Source organism: Xenopus tropicalis, chromosome 6 (genome assembly GCF_000004195.4).
Source record: "Xenopus tropicalis strain Nigerian chromosome 6, UCB_Xtro_10.0, whole genome shotgun sequence".
In the NCBI taxonomy this organism is placed as follows: Eukaryota; Metazoa; Chordata; class Amphibia; order Anura; family Pipidae; genus Xenopus; species Xenopus tropicalis.
Window position 1 is genome coordinate 37,169,455 of NC_030682.2, and position 18,916 is coordinate 37,188,370.

At 38.4% G+C, this 18,916-nt stretch overlaps 1 protein-coding gene across 8 annotated transcripts in view; it reads right to left on the reverse strand.

The window, feature by feature from the left end:
* Positions 1-18,916, reverse strand: part of crppa (CDP-L-ribitol pyrophosphorylase A) — a 110,376-nt gene that overhangs the window by 57,099 nt on the left and 34,361 nt on the right. For all 8 annotated transcript variants that reach the window (XM_031903376.1, XM_031903378.1, XM_012964685.3 and 5 more), the window contains 2 exon segments: positions 9,468-9,572; positions 7,923-7,968 (listed from right to left, as the gene is read on the reverse strand). In XM_031903376.1, coding sequence (XP_031759236.1) covers positions 7,923-7,968; positions 9,468-9,572 — 151 coding nt within the window.

Here is an 18,916-nt window from a genome sequence, read left to right on the forward strand (position 1 = left end):
TACTTAAAATGGATTCATGGGGAGATGGCCTTCACAAAACTTCACCATATAAAAGCTGTCGAGTTCATGCAGAAGTCAATGGGTGCTGACCTAGGCAAATTGTTACAACCTTTATTTACTTTGTGGTTTTAGGGCTCTGGTACACGGGGAGATTAGTCGCCCGCGGCAAAACTCCCTGCTCGCGGGCGACTAATCTCCCCGAGTTGCCTTCCCCCTGCCATCCCACCGGCGAACATGTAAGTCGCCGGCGGGATGGCAGACGCGGCGGCGCGATTTCGCGCAAATCGCCGAAAAAGACTTGCGAGGCTTTTTCGGCGATTTCCCGAAATCGCCCCGCCGCGTCTGCCATCCCGCCGGCGACTTACATGTTCGCCGGTGGGATGGCAGGGGGAAGGCAACTCGGGGAGATTAGTCGCGTTACTCCAAAAATATTGCGGTTCATGAGCGTTTGTGAAGACAACATGGAGTTTGCAGTCAGATTTTTGTTGGATTGTGAAGATGAGAATCAATTATGTGATGCATCCTCCAGTTTTAAGGGAGAGATCAACTCTAGAGGGATTAACCAAGGAGGAAATAGTGAGGCGCTACAGGCTAAATAGAGCACCAATATACAGCCTGTATGAGGTATTGGAGCCTTACCTGCAGCCACTAACACGCAGAAGCCATGCTGTTCCAGACATTGTCAAACTTCTGTGCTCCCTTAATTTTTTCGGCACAGGAAGTTTTCAGAAAGTTGGAGGGATATATGGTGGAGTGTCACAACCCACATTTTCATATTGCCTTGGTAACGTGCGTAATAGCGTGCACTAATATCGCATGCTATGAAAATAACGTATAAATATATTGCATGCTGTCATCGCCACACAAATAAAATCGCTTCTTCATTCACACAAGTGTCCTTTTTGTGAACTGATTGTTAATTCTCCAAAAATAAGAAGTGATAATATTTTTAGCACATGCTAAAAATAGCAGTCGGTTTTTCGGCCCCAAAGATAATCCTTTAGTTTGGCCAGAAACATTATACATTTAGTTTGTATTTATACCAAATAAAATAACAGCAATAGTCTCCCAAAATATTGCATTGGAATTTGGCAGGCTTTGTGGCCAGCTATGCCATAGTGGCCCTTCAAGGTTATCATTTGGCCCCAGCCTGGCCAAGAGCACAATAGATTTTTCCACTATATCATTCTATTCCACTTACATATTTGAATGATATAAACAGACTGCATAGAAAAGCTAGACAGCTCTACTTATAAAGAATTATGGTTACAGTTGCTACACCAGTCCTTTATTTGACTAGTTAATTCAGTTCTTTATACCTGAAATTCATATTAAAAGAGTGAGCTTAGCTTGTCTCCTAAAAGCAATGTGGATATTATGAAGGCCTTTGTTAGGTTCTGTTTACCTGTTACTTTAATAAAAATTACTAATAATACTGTCTATGCCTTTCTGTATTATTTGAATTAATCTTTTTCATTTTGCTTTAAGAACCGCACAGAAGAGAATTTGTAGGCATTTTACAATGGCATTCAGTATTACTAACCACCGTAACCACTGGCGCACTACCCGCAGCACAGGTGTACACTTTCTAAATACAGATATACAAGAAAGTGAATTAATGCAAAGCTGCTGCCCTTGTTCCAGTGGTTGGCTCTTCAAGACTGACATCCCTGCTCAATTACTCGGGTTTTTGTTCAGTTGCATTGGAAAGTCTATGGAATTTCCTGGAATAAGCTGCTGTAATTAAGAGCAAACCAGCCATATCGTGGCAGTTACCAAATATTATGCAGTGTACAATTAAATCAAAACTATATTGATTTTCTTTTTTTACTGAAATGTGATTAAAATTGCATATATATGCTATTTATATATTTGGGGGGGGGTTTAAACACCATTAATTGAAAAATGATGGTCTTACTTGACTGTCAAACTTAAAGAATACTGTCATGGGAAAACATGTTTTTTAAAAACGCATCAGTTAATGGAGCTTTTCCAGCAGAATCCTGAATTGATTTTTTATATTTAATTTTGAAATTTCACATGGGGCTAGCCATATTCTTCATTTCCCAAGGTGCCACAGCCAAGTGACCTGTGCTCTCATAAAGGTCAGTCACATTTTACTGCTGAGCTGCAAGTTGGAGTGATATCATCCTCTTCCTTTCCCCCCAGCAGCCAATCAGCAGAACAATGGGACAATCAGACTAGCACTCCTGACACAAAACTCCCCCCTCTGCTGCCTGCTCGTTGGCTACCACCTACTACCTGCCTGCTCGATGCCAGTTCCCCCACCCCAAGAGCTAAATGCAGAGGGCTCAGCATGGCTTGGTGTACTTTAAACACACTCAGCACCTCTGTGTGCAGGTCTGGAGCTTAGGTGCCAGTGCTCCCCCACTGAATAAAGTCCAAGGTGCTAGCCTTATAAGCACCATCCAAGTTTACATTTCCAAAAGGTATTCAGAAGGAAATTAAAATCCTCTGGACGGTAAGTTTGAGAAATCAAGATGTTTTCTCTCTACATTACCATTTTATGCTGTAATGTCAATCTTTTCCTAATGGAACAGGCTAACCATTAGGTCACCATTTTCCATTTATATGCACTTGGGGTTCTTATACTTTGGCTGACTTTAAAACAATTTAACTGACTGATCAGCAGATGCAGAAACTTTATGATGTGTCCATGTAGATCTATTGATTCATGCAATACTATTGCTCCATTCATTTGGAACAAAAGCCCTAATGACCAGATGTGACAGGAGTTAAAAGTATCTGCAATTTTTATTTCTTCATCTGCACTGTGCACCTGTCAATAAGCTGAATCGGTAGATGATATCTTTTGTCTGAACAGACTAAATATTATCCGAGGGTCTCTTAAAACTATCCACAAAGATGAATGGGCAATATGGCTGAAATTACATGCAGTGCTTAACCATATCTGGGGACGTATAGGCAGCTTTAGGGCCTTATCAGATGGGGTGCTCCAGTGTCCAGTGGGAATTCTCCTCCCCCACAGATGATGAAGCACCTGACAACACCTGACCCATCATATTGTAGTTGGAATCGCTCCATGTAATGCCACATTTCATGCAGCAATCCTGAGTAATCACCCAAAAACAAAAAAGGAGGTATTTTTATGAGATTACCTAGGATTAACTCATATAATGGGAAATTCAAACTAATGTGAAGCGGTGGATATTGATCCGCATCAACCTGTATGTTGTTTTCTGATCCTTGGCCTAATGCAGATTAGTGAAACTGATCTACTACCACTGCAACTTAAATGAGGGAATCTTTACAGGTTTGGACAGTTTTAGTCTAGTTTTAAAATTGCTGAATCGCTTGCCAAAATAAACTCCTATATTTATTATAATACATTTGTTTCTTTTGCTTTCGAGCAGGTCAAATTGAAACAGTACTGGTAGGCCCAGTGTCAGCATACAAACAAAACGCAGGAGCCAAAGTGCTAGAGTATATCTGAAAACCCATTCACAATATAACCTGATGTAAGGAAAAGCTAAACACGATTTGCAAAGTACAGAAACTTACAAAAACCTACCAGGAATGCAGTGAGCTTTTTAAATATGACCGCGAGGACCTTAAATTAAGGCTGTATTCACTGCTGTAGGTAAAGAAGTTAAATAAGAATATCTGTCAGCTACACTCAGACAGGCAAGTGAGGGGCCTGACAAGCCGCTGACAAACCCAATGTCATTTCACCTTGCACATTTTCTCTGTTAAGTACAGTAGCCTAACTCTTGCTTTCTGCATGTAGAAGCTGCTACCACAGTATGCTGCAAAGGTCAACCCACAGCAATATTCTCTTCTACAGCAACAAGTGCAAACCTGCAGAGCAATAGAAAGACTTCATTTTTATATAAACACTGAAGCGTGGGTGTCTCATTGGCAGCTAATAGCTTGACGGTGTTCAATTGATTACATCATTTATTAGCAGAATTTGGATAATCAGAGTGCCAAAATGAATATCACCCACCCACATATTTAGGAGCTTCACATTTTTAAGGTAGACAGCACAACAGAAAACCCTAAAAGGGAACAGTATTGTGTATGCAACTTTTGCAGTTGCTGCGTAATTAACTAATAGGGCTAAAGTGCAAAACACAAACAAAATATTACTAAGGGCAATCTATTTTAGAATAAAGATGCAAAACCTGTTTGCAAACACTGTGCAAGTTGCATCCGGTTCATTTAAGGTTTCACACAGGAATGGAACGGGTGTTATCTGCTTACCCCTTGCCGCATTGCATATTATTTTAAAAGTGCAAAAGACTGAGTATTCAGTTGCACTACACCCCTGGATTAAAGGGCATCTATTACCCTAAATTTGCTTCCCCCACCAGAGGTGTGGGCTAATAAAAGTAAACAGTGTCAAAGCATTATGTGCTGTGGGGTACAGTTTTGGGCAATATGTTGCTGACCCAAAGCTACTAAAAGCTGTGTGCACCACAGAATGCTTGGGACCTGAGAATTTCTGGATAAGAGTTTTTTTACTGTAATTTGGATCTCTATACCTTAGGTCTACCAAAAATAATTTAAACATTAAATAAAACCAAAAGGATTGTTTTGCTTCCAGTAAAGATTAATTATATCTAAGCTGGGCTAAAGTACAGGGTATTGTTTTATCATTACAAAGATAAAGGAAATCATTTGAAAAATGTTGAATTATTTTGTTAAAATGGAGCTTTCTGGATAATGGATCCCATACTAAGTCCACACTACTCTACTACTATGCCAACCCACAGAGATGGGGAGTGTAAAAACACTGAAATTAAACCAGTGTCAAACAGTGTGATAAATTTCACTCATCAAAAATATGGACCCAGGTGCACACACCCTACTGCTCCATTGTTATAGTTTACACAAGAACACAAGGGGGCCTATTCATAGAAGTCTACAATTTGAAAAGTGTGTTTTCTTTCATCTACAAATTACTTTTTTGTGTATTTTTGTCCATGGAACTCACTGTGTTTGTAGGGGTATCCAGCTGCAGCTCTCCAGAGCCATCACTACAAGGACAAATGCATACTTCCGATGTGTCAAAATGAAGCACACAGCCTCCAGACATTTACACAGTCAGGTACAAGCAGGTCAGACAGGTGATCTAGTATGCCAAAAGTTCAAATCCTTTCTCGTAATTCCCTTAAAACAAAGAAATGCATTGTTAAATTCTTTAGATGGGACTTTGACAAAGGATTTGATCTTTTAACTCACTTGATTGCCTGTTGGGTGATGGGTGCGCACTTGAATTTTCCACACTGGGCTCTTTATATTAAATTACAGGGGACAGCATAAAATGAACATGAAAGCATGAAAAGATATTTAAAGATATATTATTGCATACGATAGAAATACAAGACAGAACCATTTCTGCTTTTGCTTTCAAATAACGGCAATTTGTTTATAGTGCAAACCCAGTTTGAGACAAATATATTTTCACAGTAGGCAAAATATTTCCTAAACATCCATTGCTTATGATATCCAGATCTGGATTTTAAACCATGACAAAAATACATAATAAAGCTGAGGTAATTGCAAAACACTAACCCTAAAGCAATGCATTAAAATCCATCAAGCTCAGCACTCAAGGGTCAAACTAAAGCTGCTTGCTGCAAGCTCTGTGAAAAGAAAATTGCACAGTTCATTACAAAATTATACATACAGGGTAAAACAAGAGCCATATGGCTTTAATAGTGCCCAAAGCTAACTTTGGTGTCAGTGTACAGCCGTAGTTACTTAGAAAGCTAAATATTGGCGGCAACAACATCCAGCATACTCTTGATATGAAATGCCTATACCTATAAACTAGTACTTCAAGTAGAAAAGCTTCCTTTGGCTTAGTGTTAAGCTGCTTAAACATAATTTGTCATGGTCAACTATCCATAAGAGAAAGACATTAATATTCACCATGAATGTGTGACTGTACTTAATGCATGTGATGGCTCAGAGCAAATGACTGGGACAGCAGATGAATTCTGGTGCATGTATTGACATCAGTCTGGAAGTTCTTCATATCTGTCCATGCGAGTGACCTATAACTCTGTTATGTGATGGTTACATTTTTACCATCTGGTGATTTTCATAACAAAGCTACAATAATTTTTGTTTGGGTTGGCTCTTTTGCCAGCTGTATGAAATATGTTTAAGTGGGAAATTCTGAATATTTTAGTACCATACAGAATATTTATTATTAGAACACATAACTCCATCTGGATCCTAATTTACCAAAATACTGTACTCTTAGGCCTATAGCATACAAGGTGATGTCCTGGCAAACCAGTTCCCGTTGATATGAATGTGGCTGCAGAATTAAGACAATTTTATGGACCATCTGATAACACCATCTACTTATCGTTACATTGATTGGGGTGCACACAGTCATGAAATTTATTTTCGTTCGACAACATTGTCCCAACAGTCGATTGGACAGGTTTAAACATTTTCATGTAAAAAAATGTAATCAGCCAGTGGAAAGGATTATCAGATACTGATGGATAAATTGTTTGGTAAATTGATTGGTTAGCTGATAAGATCGCTCACATAGTGGTGACAAAATCTGCCTGTGTATTGCCAGCTTTACAGGGCTGATTGCAAACTGTTTGCATTTAAAGTAAATTCAATCAATGCAGCCCTTTGAAATTGGTTTTGTTTTAGAAGTGACCCCAAATCTTATGATGATTTGGAATCAAGGGGCTGAATGGAGTCATGTGGACAACATTAGCAGTGCGCTACTCCACCATTATCCTACATTATGAAGTATAGCACAACAGTCTCAATATTCAGTTAAAAACATCCTTTTATTAGTAGCACTTAACAGCATATATTCAGACACACTATGGAGAACAGTTGTAAGAGCAAACATCATGTTCAACACGTTTCGTGGCTCAAAGACCACTTTGTCAGAAGGTGAACATTAGCTTCCCCTACTATTCTCTCACTAGACAGATAACACTGAAGGTGAAACAGAGCTAAAGCTAGCAGAAAAGTGACATGGGTGCCAGGTAAAGTACAAACAGGAGGCAATATCTTGGTCAAAGGACAGGCCAGAGGTCAAGGGCAAGAGGCAGGAATCATAGTTAGTCAAAGAAACTCAGTATTACTCACCAGGTAGGAAAAGACAGCTTCACAATAATGAAGATGACTAGCAAGTTTAAAAACCCTATACATATGCCTTGCTTCAGTGCTGGTGTGTGTCGCACTTGGATGTATACATGTACTGGCGACAATATGTGACCAACTGCGGTAGCACAGTCTGGCATTAAATTGTGCACCAATATTCAATTGTAAATGTAATACAGCCAAAGAAGCTGTATTATGACATTTTGTAACCTTAACATATACAGGCTTATTTACAAAAGTACTATTGAAATGAATAAGTATCATACACTTATTTCCAGAATGTGAAGTTATACGCAGAGTAGGAACATGTTCATGCAAGTATACAAGCTCCTTGTGTAGATCACCTTACAAAAGTAGACTTTGCTATTCATAAGGCGCAAAGCTAGGTCTTCTTCCCCTGCTACCCACAAAGGGCACCATGTGCCAAGTGCCTCTAAGCTCTGTTCCTGGTAAAATGGGCAGAAAGCTACTGAGTAGGATGCAAAGGCATCAGTGTGAGAACCACCGAGAAAAAAAATTACAATTTTACAGCACAGGTCAACTAGCAGCTGAAAGGTGATATAATCAAGATTCCTCTGAAAAGTTTTATTTAAAGCAGAGGTTATGAGGTTATGCAGTGTAAGGGCAAGGATTAAGTACTGGTGCATTTTTCTTTGGGGGTCATGAAAGGCAAAGAAAAACAAAGTAAACAATTAAATTGTTCAAATGGCAAACATATGTAGGTTACCACTGCATTTTAACATTTTAATTAAATATAAAATATTAATTAAATGTAAAATATGTATACCTACCTTTTATAACAGATTCAGCTGCATATAAATCCCTTTTGTAGGTAACCTAAAGCACAAATGAACCTCATTAATTACAGTGAGCAGGAAGGAATTAAATACCAATAAAAATATGCCTTACAGCAGTACTTTATATTGGTTAGACCATAAGCAACTCTGCTAATTACCCACAACACTGCAGGCAAGTCTGAGAAGGATATGTGTTATTCATACAATATGCATTAATGATATGGTGTTTTACATTGTCTGCACCTGAATATAAAATACCTACAGGTTAATCCACATGTATAGACACACCATGACCTACATCTGGATCCTACTTTTGTATAACTAGTCTGAAGGGTCTCTGTTTTTTTAAATAAATATATTCATTGTAAGGCACTGGTAAATGTGTGGCTCTACAGCAATACAGAGAAGTGACTCTATCTTTGTTTTTAATGTATTTATCTTCTCTGTAATATAAAGAGTTAAACTGGGAGTGCTTGGATATCTGCCATCCACCGCCCTCAGTTGCATGCCTTTTACTGGGGAATACCTTAGCTACAAAAAGAAGGACTAAACAAAAAATCTTTTAAAAACATATTTGCATAGGACAAGTTCAACAATATATTGATCTTTTAATTTGAGTAATTTCTGCTAGTTCAGGCATGGAATCCCTTATCCAGATACCTGTTTTCCAGAAAGCTCATCTCCCATTTTAAGCAAATAATTCTAATTTTTAAAAATGATTCCCTTTTTCTCTAGTATACAGTACATTGTACATAATGGTAACTAAGCTGCACAAATCCATATTGGTGGCAAACCAATCCTATTGGGTTAATTTAATGTTTAAATGATTTCTTGCAGACTTCAGGTATGGGGATCTAAATTACAGAAAGATCCCTTATCTGGAAAACCCAGGTCCCAGGCATTATGGATAAAAGAGTATTTAGATTTGGCCAACATCCGCACATCTTTTTTCGGATGAGTTCAGGCTGAATTTTGCCATGGTCCCACCCAGTCTGCAACCTTACTATGGCCCACTTCTGCCTCCACACATCGCTTTTACTAGATTTATGCCTGCATGCCCCACCCTTTTCGTGATGTAAGAGAGAGGTGGGAGCAGGTCTGTTAATACTGGGGCTCGGTGGGTGCAGGTCGACTTTTTGTCAATCCACACATTACTATAAAAGATCCTATACCCTTACATGGTTTTTCCATGTACTAGCAAAATTACTCAAATTAAGACTATTGGGAGTGGGATAAAGAAATAACAGTTTTAAAAGATTTTTCTTCTGTACAAAAAAGCTCCAGTGGGTTTAGTGAAATAAAGGTTATCTACCTTGATCAATCACAGTTGTCAAATTAAAAGCACCATTCATGCAAAACTGCTCTTCAGACACTGCATGCTGTCAACTGTTACTTAGGGCAGGCATTACTGCATAAGCTACAGGCTCCAGTGACTGCAGACTGGTTGATAGCCTGTCATATCATCACTTGTGTATATGTAGCAAGAGAATGTAGAGCAAACACTGTGGGGTGGGGTTCAGCATGCCATGTTTATCTTACCTTCCAGAGATCAGGTGGTCCTTCTAACAGCTTAGCTTTCACGTTGCTGTATTGCAGAGCCAAGTGCAGACACTCTGTTCCAAAATCCAGGTCATAATCAGTACACTATTGAAATACAAACAAACCACCGTTTTGTCAATACCTGGCAAGATTGTATCTTAAGACCTGCTTTAAATATGCTTCATTTTAAATGTGGTTTTGCCTAAAAAAAGCAAACTGTCAAACTAGAAAAAGAAAATGCTTCTGACACTATTAGAAGCACTAGCACTATTATAGGAATACAATGTTACTCTTTCAAAGTTAGGAAACTAAACACATCTTTTACAAGGGAACTTTTTTGGCAGCTTTGCTTTAGTGTAAGCACTATATTGAGACTACTGCATTAGAGGTCTATTCTGTTGCCTCCTGCCGCCCAACCAAGCCTATAACCTACAATTCAAATGAAGTGGAAATTTTATGACCACTTTTCAGTAAAAGTATGCTAGTTGTAAACTTATTCAGTATAAAACTGCATATGTGACATCAAGGTTTATACCAGAATATAACATGTTTATAAAAAGGTTCAGATTACTTAATACACCAAATTAGGAAAAGCTGACTTCTGCTACATTGTTCCATGGTGATCCAAATTACAGAAATGTCCCTTTCCTGGAAAACCACAGGTCCCAAGCATTCAAGATAATATATCCTATTAAACATAACTGTGCACACAACATAATTTTTTTCTGCTTTCATCTATTCTAAAATATAAGATCTTGCTATGCACATGTACATCCAAAGTTTTATCATTAATAATTAGCTAAACTGGTTTAATATAGTTTTGTTGAATGAACAACATAGATTGAGACTAAAGATTTCAGAATTTCTTTATTAGCCTTACAAATGTGAATTGCCAACCGCTAGTGAAAGAAAGAGATTATTGGGGAATAAAGCAAATGCTGTATGTAAACTACTGAGCACTAATACATTTAGGTCTCAGATATGGTCTTAAAGGGATTCTGAGAATTTTTATGGTATAGCTTTTATTACTATATTACACTGTTCACATTGTAAATTAATTCGACCATTTAAAAGTTTATACTTGAACCAATAAATATATATTTTAGCTGTAAAATTGGTGTGTAGGCAACCATCTCAGTGTGTTGTACCCGATTCTGAGCTTTCAGTGGAAGCCAGCACTACACAATAGAACTGCTTTCGGATAAGCTATTATTTCTCCTACTCAGAGTAACTGAAGAAGTTATGAGTTATACTTGGATTTTTACTAACAAGTGCTATCTCATATCTACCACTAGGTGGGGCATAGAAGCATATTTAGCAATGCAAGTTTCAGGGAACTGTTATCTTGCTACCTAGCTATCACTCCAAATTGCAACACAGCAGTAAAGAGTGACTGAAGTTTCCCAGAGTACAAGTCACACGGTGAGGGCACTTGGGAAAGTAAGAATATGTCTAGCCCCACATTAAATTTCCAAATTAAATATAAAATAATCTGTTTACGCTTTTGAAAAATGGATTTCAATGTAGGATTCTGTTGGAGAAGTACTATTAACTGATGTGTTTTGTAAAAAAAACATGTTTTGCTGTTACAGAATAAATAAATCCCCCCACAAACAAAAGCCCCTCCATGGGCCCCCTCCCTGCTGAGTCTATTACACGGAAAAGCATCCCAATTTGTGAACCTGACATTTAGATGCAGAGTAGCACAGCAGAGTCCTCAGGTGCTATCTTCTGTATCTTTGGATTTTCTTCAGATGAGTTCACCGACACAGAGCTTGCTGGCACATGTGCAGTTGAAGCGAAATGATTCAAAGAAAATTTAACAACGGGGCCTGGGAACTCCACTGCACTACTCTGCATTTGTATGTCAGGTTCACAAATTGGGATGCTTTTCTATGTAATGGATGCAGTGGGGAGTGGCCTGGGACTGATGGAGGGCAGTGGATGGAGGTTTTTGTTCATGGAGGGTTTAGTTCTCCTTAAAGATTTAAATGTTTTTGTATATGTGGGTGAGACTATAAGTACAACCAGAGCCAAGTAATAAAAACTGGAAAATGATACACCCTTTTCCTGCATTGGTGTTTAATGTCTATGGCACAGAGGGTGTTTTGTCCATTGTTGCCATACAGGAGTAATGAGCAGAACACAAATCATACCTCTCAACTTGCATTGCTTCTAAAACTAGAGGACGGAAAGCATCAGGTCTCATGCATACAGAACCATTATCGTCAGGAAAAAAGTGAGTGCTTTTGTTGGAGACACTCACTCTGACACCAAAGTTCCATCACCACTCTTTGTGAACAGTGTTCTTTTCACTCACTATTATTAAAGGCAATGGCAGGCAGAGAAGGGCATTTGTCACTGCTGTTTTTCACTAAAAGAGCAGAGTATCCAAGTCAGTGGGAGCAGACATGAATGTGCTGATAAGGTATATGCTCCCAATTTACTTAGAATACAACATACTAGGCATTTCTTGCATTTTAAATTCATTATTTGTTAGTATAAGGCCATTTAACGTCACAAGAAGCAAACATGGAAAAAACTCCACATAGCTTATTTATTTTATACAATGTAGACTCTTGTATTTTTCATATCAGTTTGAGTTTCTTAATGTAGTCCAAACACTGCTACCTTAATCAATCAGACACTTGTTATCTTATTGACTTTTCATGTAGGAATTTTTAAAAAGGGAAATTGCAATTTTACACATCCTGTGGTGAAGAGTGTCTGTGCTATGTAACTGTAATGCATGTGTAAGAATTGATTACAACCGCAAGAAGTTGTTTGCTTTGTGGTCAGGTCCAAAAGTACAGGAAGCAAGAAATTACACATAAATGTGATTTGACATATACGTAATTTATGCTTAGCTGCTTGTGGCCTAAATATGTCAGTTGAAGGACCACTTGTTTGCGTGGTTTTATTTATATTATGCCTTTGTGGAAACTCTTTGCTCAGTTCTGCCATTTGACTTCAGGTGCTATAATAGCTATTTAGTTTATAAACCTATTTGCATGTTCCATGGCTGGAATGCAGATTTGATAAATTATAAGCAGTGAGCCTTTGGGCCTTTGCATTCTGGCTTTGTGGGAAAAAAATGCTAGTTATTGCCCCTATTTAAATTCTATTCTGAAACACAAATATCACTCCAAAACTTGAGGTTCTACATTTTTCACTATATAGCAACTACATTAATCTTAGGTTGACCTTCACATTAGAATCATACTAACTATAAAAGTGGTCTGATAATTAACATGCTGTTTAAAGCAAAAACTGTATAAGTTTCACAAAGCTGGAAACTATGGCATTGCCCTGTCTAGAAATAACATGTAAGCACCGTTAATTCACAAAATAGTATGAACAGCCAAATCATATCTGGGAACATTCCATCTATTTTAATCTTTGTGCCAGGATTTTTTTTCCCCTAAATTTATTTTTAAAACATATTAACATAATGGGGGGAGTTCAGCATTCAGCATACACATGCCTCTTTGAAGTAAAAGCAGCAATACACAAGTCTATCTCCTATGGTCCTATGACCAATCAGCCCATGGGACAAACAGATGGAAAGTGGGGCCACACTAATGGTGACAGCCTTCCGTGCAGAGTTCACAAACTACAAAAACAACAGGAAGTAAAGAGGGGCTGGCCAGTTTCTGGATTCATGGATATCAATCGCAATTGGTGGGCCAGCATAGACACAGTTTTGTATGTTAACAACCAGGTCAACAGCAAAGTGTACTTGGAAATGATTTCAAAATGTTGGCAACTACAGGTATATGACCTACTGTCCGGGAAAACCTGGTACCTGGAGTTTTCTGGATAAAAAAATTCTCCATAATTTGGATCACCATATTTTAAGCCTTCTAAAAATCATTAAAAGATTAAATAAACCAAATAGGATTGTTTTGCTACCAATATAGACTCTATAGTACTGCAGCTTAGTACAAGGTGCTGTTTTATTATTACATGGAAGATGGCCTTCCAAATTCAGAGCTTTCTAGATAAAAGGTTTCCAGATAATGGATCCAACAACTGTATATACACTACAAAACTCTATTATACAGGGAATATCTTGTTTTATTATAATTTGATATTTATATTATAGAACTATGGCTACTTTTTCCCTTTCTATTTTCTCAGTACAAATAACAGCATTTCATTAATCATCCTCAAACATGCACAAAACCTGGCAATTGCAGGATGAGTGAAATACTTATGAACAACTCAGTGTCCATTGCAGGAAAAAAACACCATGCATATTTTAATAAAAAGTAAGTAAGTTCATATGGTATACATGCATTTGTCATTTTACCTTCTGAAAGGAAGGAAATCTATATTAGAAAAACCATCTTGTAGATAAATGAGGGCAAATAATAAACATAGAGGCAGAGGAATAACAAACAGGATGTTCCTTCTCATATTCCAGTGTCCATCTCAGTAATCTTATTAGCAGGAATTGTCTTAGGGTGATGGCCCACGGAGAGATTAGTTGCCCGCAGTTAAACCTCTGCTACCACCAGCAATAGAGTTAATTGCCGGTTGGAAGGCCTACACGTTGCTTCGTTTTCTGAAGGCAGGAAAAGTTTCCTCCTGCAGGAAACTTTGTTTTATTTCAAAAAACAAAAGGACGCATATGCCTTTCCACTGGTGATTCACTTTATTGCTGGGGAAAAGGCATTTCAGGACATTTAGTTGTCCACAGTAGCCAAGATTAACCTGTTAACCCCCCTACCTGTGAAATAGCCCCCACAAAAAGTGCACACCTTCAGCTATTCAGAGGCACCAATCTTCTCTTTCTACATGGAAAATTGTGGCCGCAGTTCCTTGCAGAAGTCAACGCTTTGGTCAGAAATCAAGGAAAAACCAGATACAAACCTAGCTTTCTCCTCAAAATCTCCATGGCAACTACCAAAAATGTACTAACATCAATCTGCAAGTTTGCCTGAATAAAACAATAACCCATATGTATGGGTGCACATAAAGACGTGGCCAAATCAAATCACAAAAATGCAATAAAACCACTAAAAGCAATGAAAGAACAATAATTGCAATGAAATTGGTGGTCAGAGCCCTGGATCCACCAATGTCACTGCAAAAGCAACCTTTTTTGGGGCACTAAACATGCAATAAAGAACAATGCAAAGAAAACACAATAAAATCAGTAAAAATCCAATAAACCACCTAAACCAACAGAAGAACAATAATTGCAATGAAATCGGTGGTCAGAGCCCTGGATCCACCAATGTAACTGCAAAAGCAACCTTTTTGGGGGCACTAAACACGCAATAAAGAACAATGCAAATGTAATAAAATCAAATTACAAAAATGCAATAAAACAACTAAAAGCAATGAAAGAACAATAATTGCAATGAAATCGGTGGTCAGAGCCCTGGATCCACCAAGGTCACTGCAAATTCAGCACCCAATAGCAATAGAAAAGTTAAAATGGAACAAAATAATTAAAAAACAGAAATCAATTATGAAAACGCCCAAAAAACTCAAAAATGCAACCAAATAAATCAAATAATTATAGAACAAGATCAGAAATAAAGTTTTAGTGAAAAAAAAAGACTGGCAAAGAAAGAAAGAAAAAAAAATGATCTCATGATTGGACATGCCTGCCTATGAAGTTCAAGGCTAAACGAGCTAACCCAACCAATTTGGTGTTGCCAGTAATCAGTATTGAACAGTTACATGCATTCAAATTAGCAAAATTACTAGGGTACCCAAATTTTGCACAGTCAGTTTCTCACATTTGATTTAATTTCAAACAACTAAATACTGCTTCAGTAAAAATCTCTGTTCAGAAAACACCCCAGTACTCAGATGTTCCTGGGAAATGAAAGACATACCACTGTTATCTTTTTTTGTTGAAAATGGAGTAAATTATTATGCAGGCTGAGAGGGGTTCCCAGACTTTTTCATACGACTGTATATCATAATATTGTGTTTGCATGAACTTTATAATTTTGCCATAAATGTATCTGCCAGATGCTTTTACATTACCCATCTTATTACATTACATTAACATTTATTTATAAAGCGCCAACATATTCTGCAGCGCTGTACAATAAGTGGGTTACATACATTGGACATACAGAGTAACATATAGAGCAATCAATAACCGATGCAAGAGGTGAAGAGGGCCCTGCCCAAAAGAGCTTACAAACTACAAGGAGAAAGGGTTGAGACACAAGGTGTGGGCATGGGCATGACCAGAGTTGTGAGAGGTGTGGCACAGGGTATTGCTAAACTAGATTAGGGTAGGCTTCTCTGAATAAATGTGCTTTTAGAGATCTCTTGAAGGCAGAGAGATTGGGAGATAGTCTGACAGTTTGTGGGAGCGAATTCCAGAGAAGGGGGGCAGCCCTTGCAAAGTCTTGAATGCGAGCGTGTGAGGAAGTTGAGGAGCAGGTCAGTAGAGGAGCGTAACAAGCGGGTTGGATGGTACCTAGAGATGAGTTCAGAGATGTAGGGTGGGGCAGAGTTATGGACTGCTTTAAATGTGAGGGTCATTAGTTTGAATTTTATCCTGGATGGTAGGGGAAGCCAGTGCAGGGATGAGTGGCACGGCATGAGCGGTTGGAGAGGTGTATGAGCCTGGCAGCAGTATTCATTATGGACTGGAGTGGGGACAGTCTTTGGAGGGGAAGGCCAATTAATAGGGAGTTACAGTAGTCCAGGCGAGATATTATAAGAGAGTGAATAAGAATTTTGGCAGCATCTTGGGTGATAAATGATCGGATTTTGGAGATATTTCTTAGGTGAAAGTGACATGATGTGGTAAGTGATTGGATATGAGGAGTGAAGGACAGGGCAGAATCAAGGATAACCCCAAGGCACCGGGCCTGGGAAGATGGGGTGATGGTAGAATTGTTAACCGTTATAGATACCTCGGGAACAATGTGGGCGTTGGATGGGGGAAATAGAACCAGTTCAGTTTTAGAGAGGTTTAATTTAAGGTAACGCTGGGACATCCAAGTGGAGATGGCGGACAGGCAGGAAGAGATGCGAGTTAGAAGCTCTGGGTTGAGATCAGGAGAGAAAAGATAGATCTGAGTATCGCCAGCATAGAGGTGGTACTGAAAGCCAAAAGAATTGATTAGTTTGCCAAGTGAGGAGGTATAGAGAGAAAATAGTAAGGGGCCCAGGACAGAGCCTTGGGGAACCCCGACAGAAAGAGGCAAGGGAGAAGACGATTCACTATTGTAAGAGACACTGAAGGATCTATCTGAGAGATAAGATGAAAACCAGGATAAGGCAGTGTCACGAAGGCCAAGAGAGCGGAGAGTCTGGAGGAGAAGAGGGTGATCCACAGTGTCAAAAGCAGCAGAGAGATCGAGAAGTATTAGTAGCGAGTAGTGTTTTTTGGCTTTAGCCGAAAGGAGGTCATTTGTTAGTCGGGTTAGAGCAGTTTCGGTGGAGTGTTGTTGTCTAAAACCAGATTGTAAGGGATCCAGGAGGTTATTGTCAGAGAGTAATAGCGTCGGAGGTTAGTAGGATTGGAGGGATCAAGGGAGGGTTTTTTCAGAATAGGGGATACAATTGCATGTTTCAGTTGGGAGGGAAAGATTCCAGTAGAGAGCGAGAGATTGAATAGATGAGTTAAGGCTTTGATAAGACAGGGGTTGGTTATCCCCCATGTTCCTTTATGAGGGGGCTGCCATATTTGTGCAGCAGGAGTCCGTTAGCATTAGAAGCTATAACTGACAGGTTGGGAAGGGACAGTCATGTTGGCAAAACAGTCGGGATTAGGGACTTCAAGTAACAATTACTTACTAAATCAGCCATATGAGCGAAAAATGATAAACATGACCTATAGTTACAGTAATATTTTGTGATTTTGTCTTTACTTCTCCTTTAAGGTATAGAGACCCAAAAATGAGGAAAGACCTGTCATCTGAAAAACCCAGTTTTTTTCACTGAGAATTCTGGATAACAGGTCCCATACCTGTACAGCAGAGTGTAACAGACTACAGTAATTTATATTTTTAATCTTAGTGAGACTAATTAGACTGATCCAACACAATAGGTTAAAACCTATGAAGATTCTGTGGTTTATGCAACACAAACAATGAAATCTCCTGAACTATATTTGCTATACAGGATCGCATGGATTATTATAATGCCTCATTAAATGTGACACACTAAAACAATCTTCCTAAATCATGTAGGGTTTATTTGTTTATGGTTTGGGTTAAAAGACTTATGGCAAACATTATTCAGGCCTGTCATATTTTATCTTAACTAGGACTTTTTAATATCCTGAATCAAGTCCTAGTGCCAACAAGCTAATCAAACACAGAAGTATTTAACAAGTCAAGTTTATACAACAGACCACCAATCTAGATTGAAATTTGGTATCCATTATAACAACATTACAGCACTTTAGTTATGTTGGCAGCTAGTCCGCTGGCACATGTGTTAGCATAAGAAAGTTGTTTTTAGGGTTAGTTCTTTATTATCAAATTTCCAGGTTCGTATCCCCCAGTATTCATGTGACGAAAGATGTGTTTTGAAAAAGGAAAACAAAAAATCTGTATGTTTACTTGACAGTAAAAAGGGAGGGTGAAGGCAAAACTATTGCTAAATGAAATATACTGTATACAGTTCTCAGAAACATAGCTCCAAGCTTAAATATAAATGTGACCAGGCTCTATAAATCTATATACTTGTTTGGCTAAAGAAGACCACAGACCCATTAAGAAAAGATTTAAAATATAATAAAGCAATTGCATTTTCGAAACATAAGCTCCCTCATGCTAGATATGTATACACCACTTCTCTGCTATTTGATATTTTTGCAATCGGATTTACAAATATTATTTTAGAACTAAAGAACAAGTATTTTCTCTCACAGAAAACGTAAAATTAATTGCATAGCATTATAGGAAAGCATGGCTAACATAGCACGTGAATGCAGAATAAAATAAATAAGGCCACACACTTGTAGAACCACAAGATTGGTGAGGTCAAATGAATGGGAAAACTGCATGCAAAGGAATTCAGGTGGAACTGAATCGATTGTATAGCAGAAATGCCTACTTACAGACCCCTAGCAAAGGGGAAGCGTATCAGATCAAACTCAACTAGCAGGTGTCAAAACTCCCCTTCTATAAAAGCAATTAATCAGCAGGGGCTGTGCCCATAGTGTAATTGGTTTTATTATCATAAAAAGTCAAACAAACAATTGCACTTACATATTAAAGTGTCTTGAGCACATTAAAATCACTTAGCGGTGCAATGCAGTCCAGGGTGCAGTGGAATTTTCTTCCATTTTCCTACTCAGATGTGTTCCCCCCGCTTGCAACCAGAAGTGACGTCACGCCTGAGGAACTGGGGAAGTTCTAGTAATGAAACATGACAGGCATGACATCACTTCCAGTGGAAGTGGGAAATAGGTGGATGCAGTGCACCACCTTAATTACAACATTTGGACTGTACTAGTT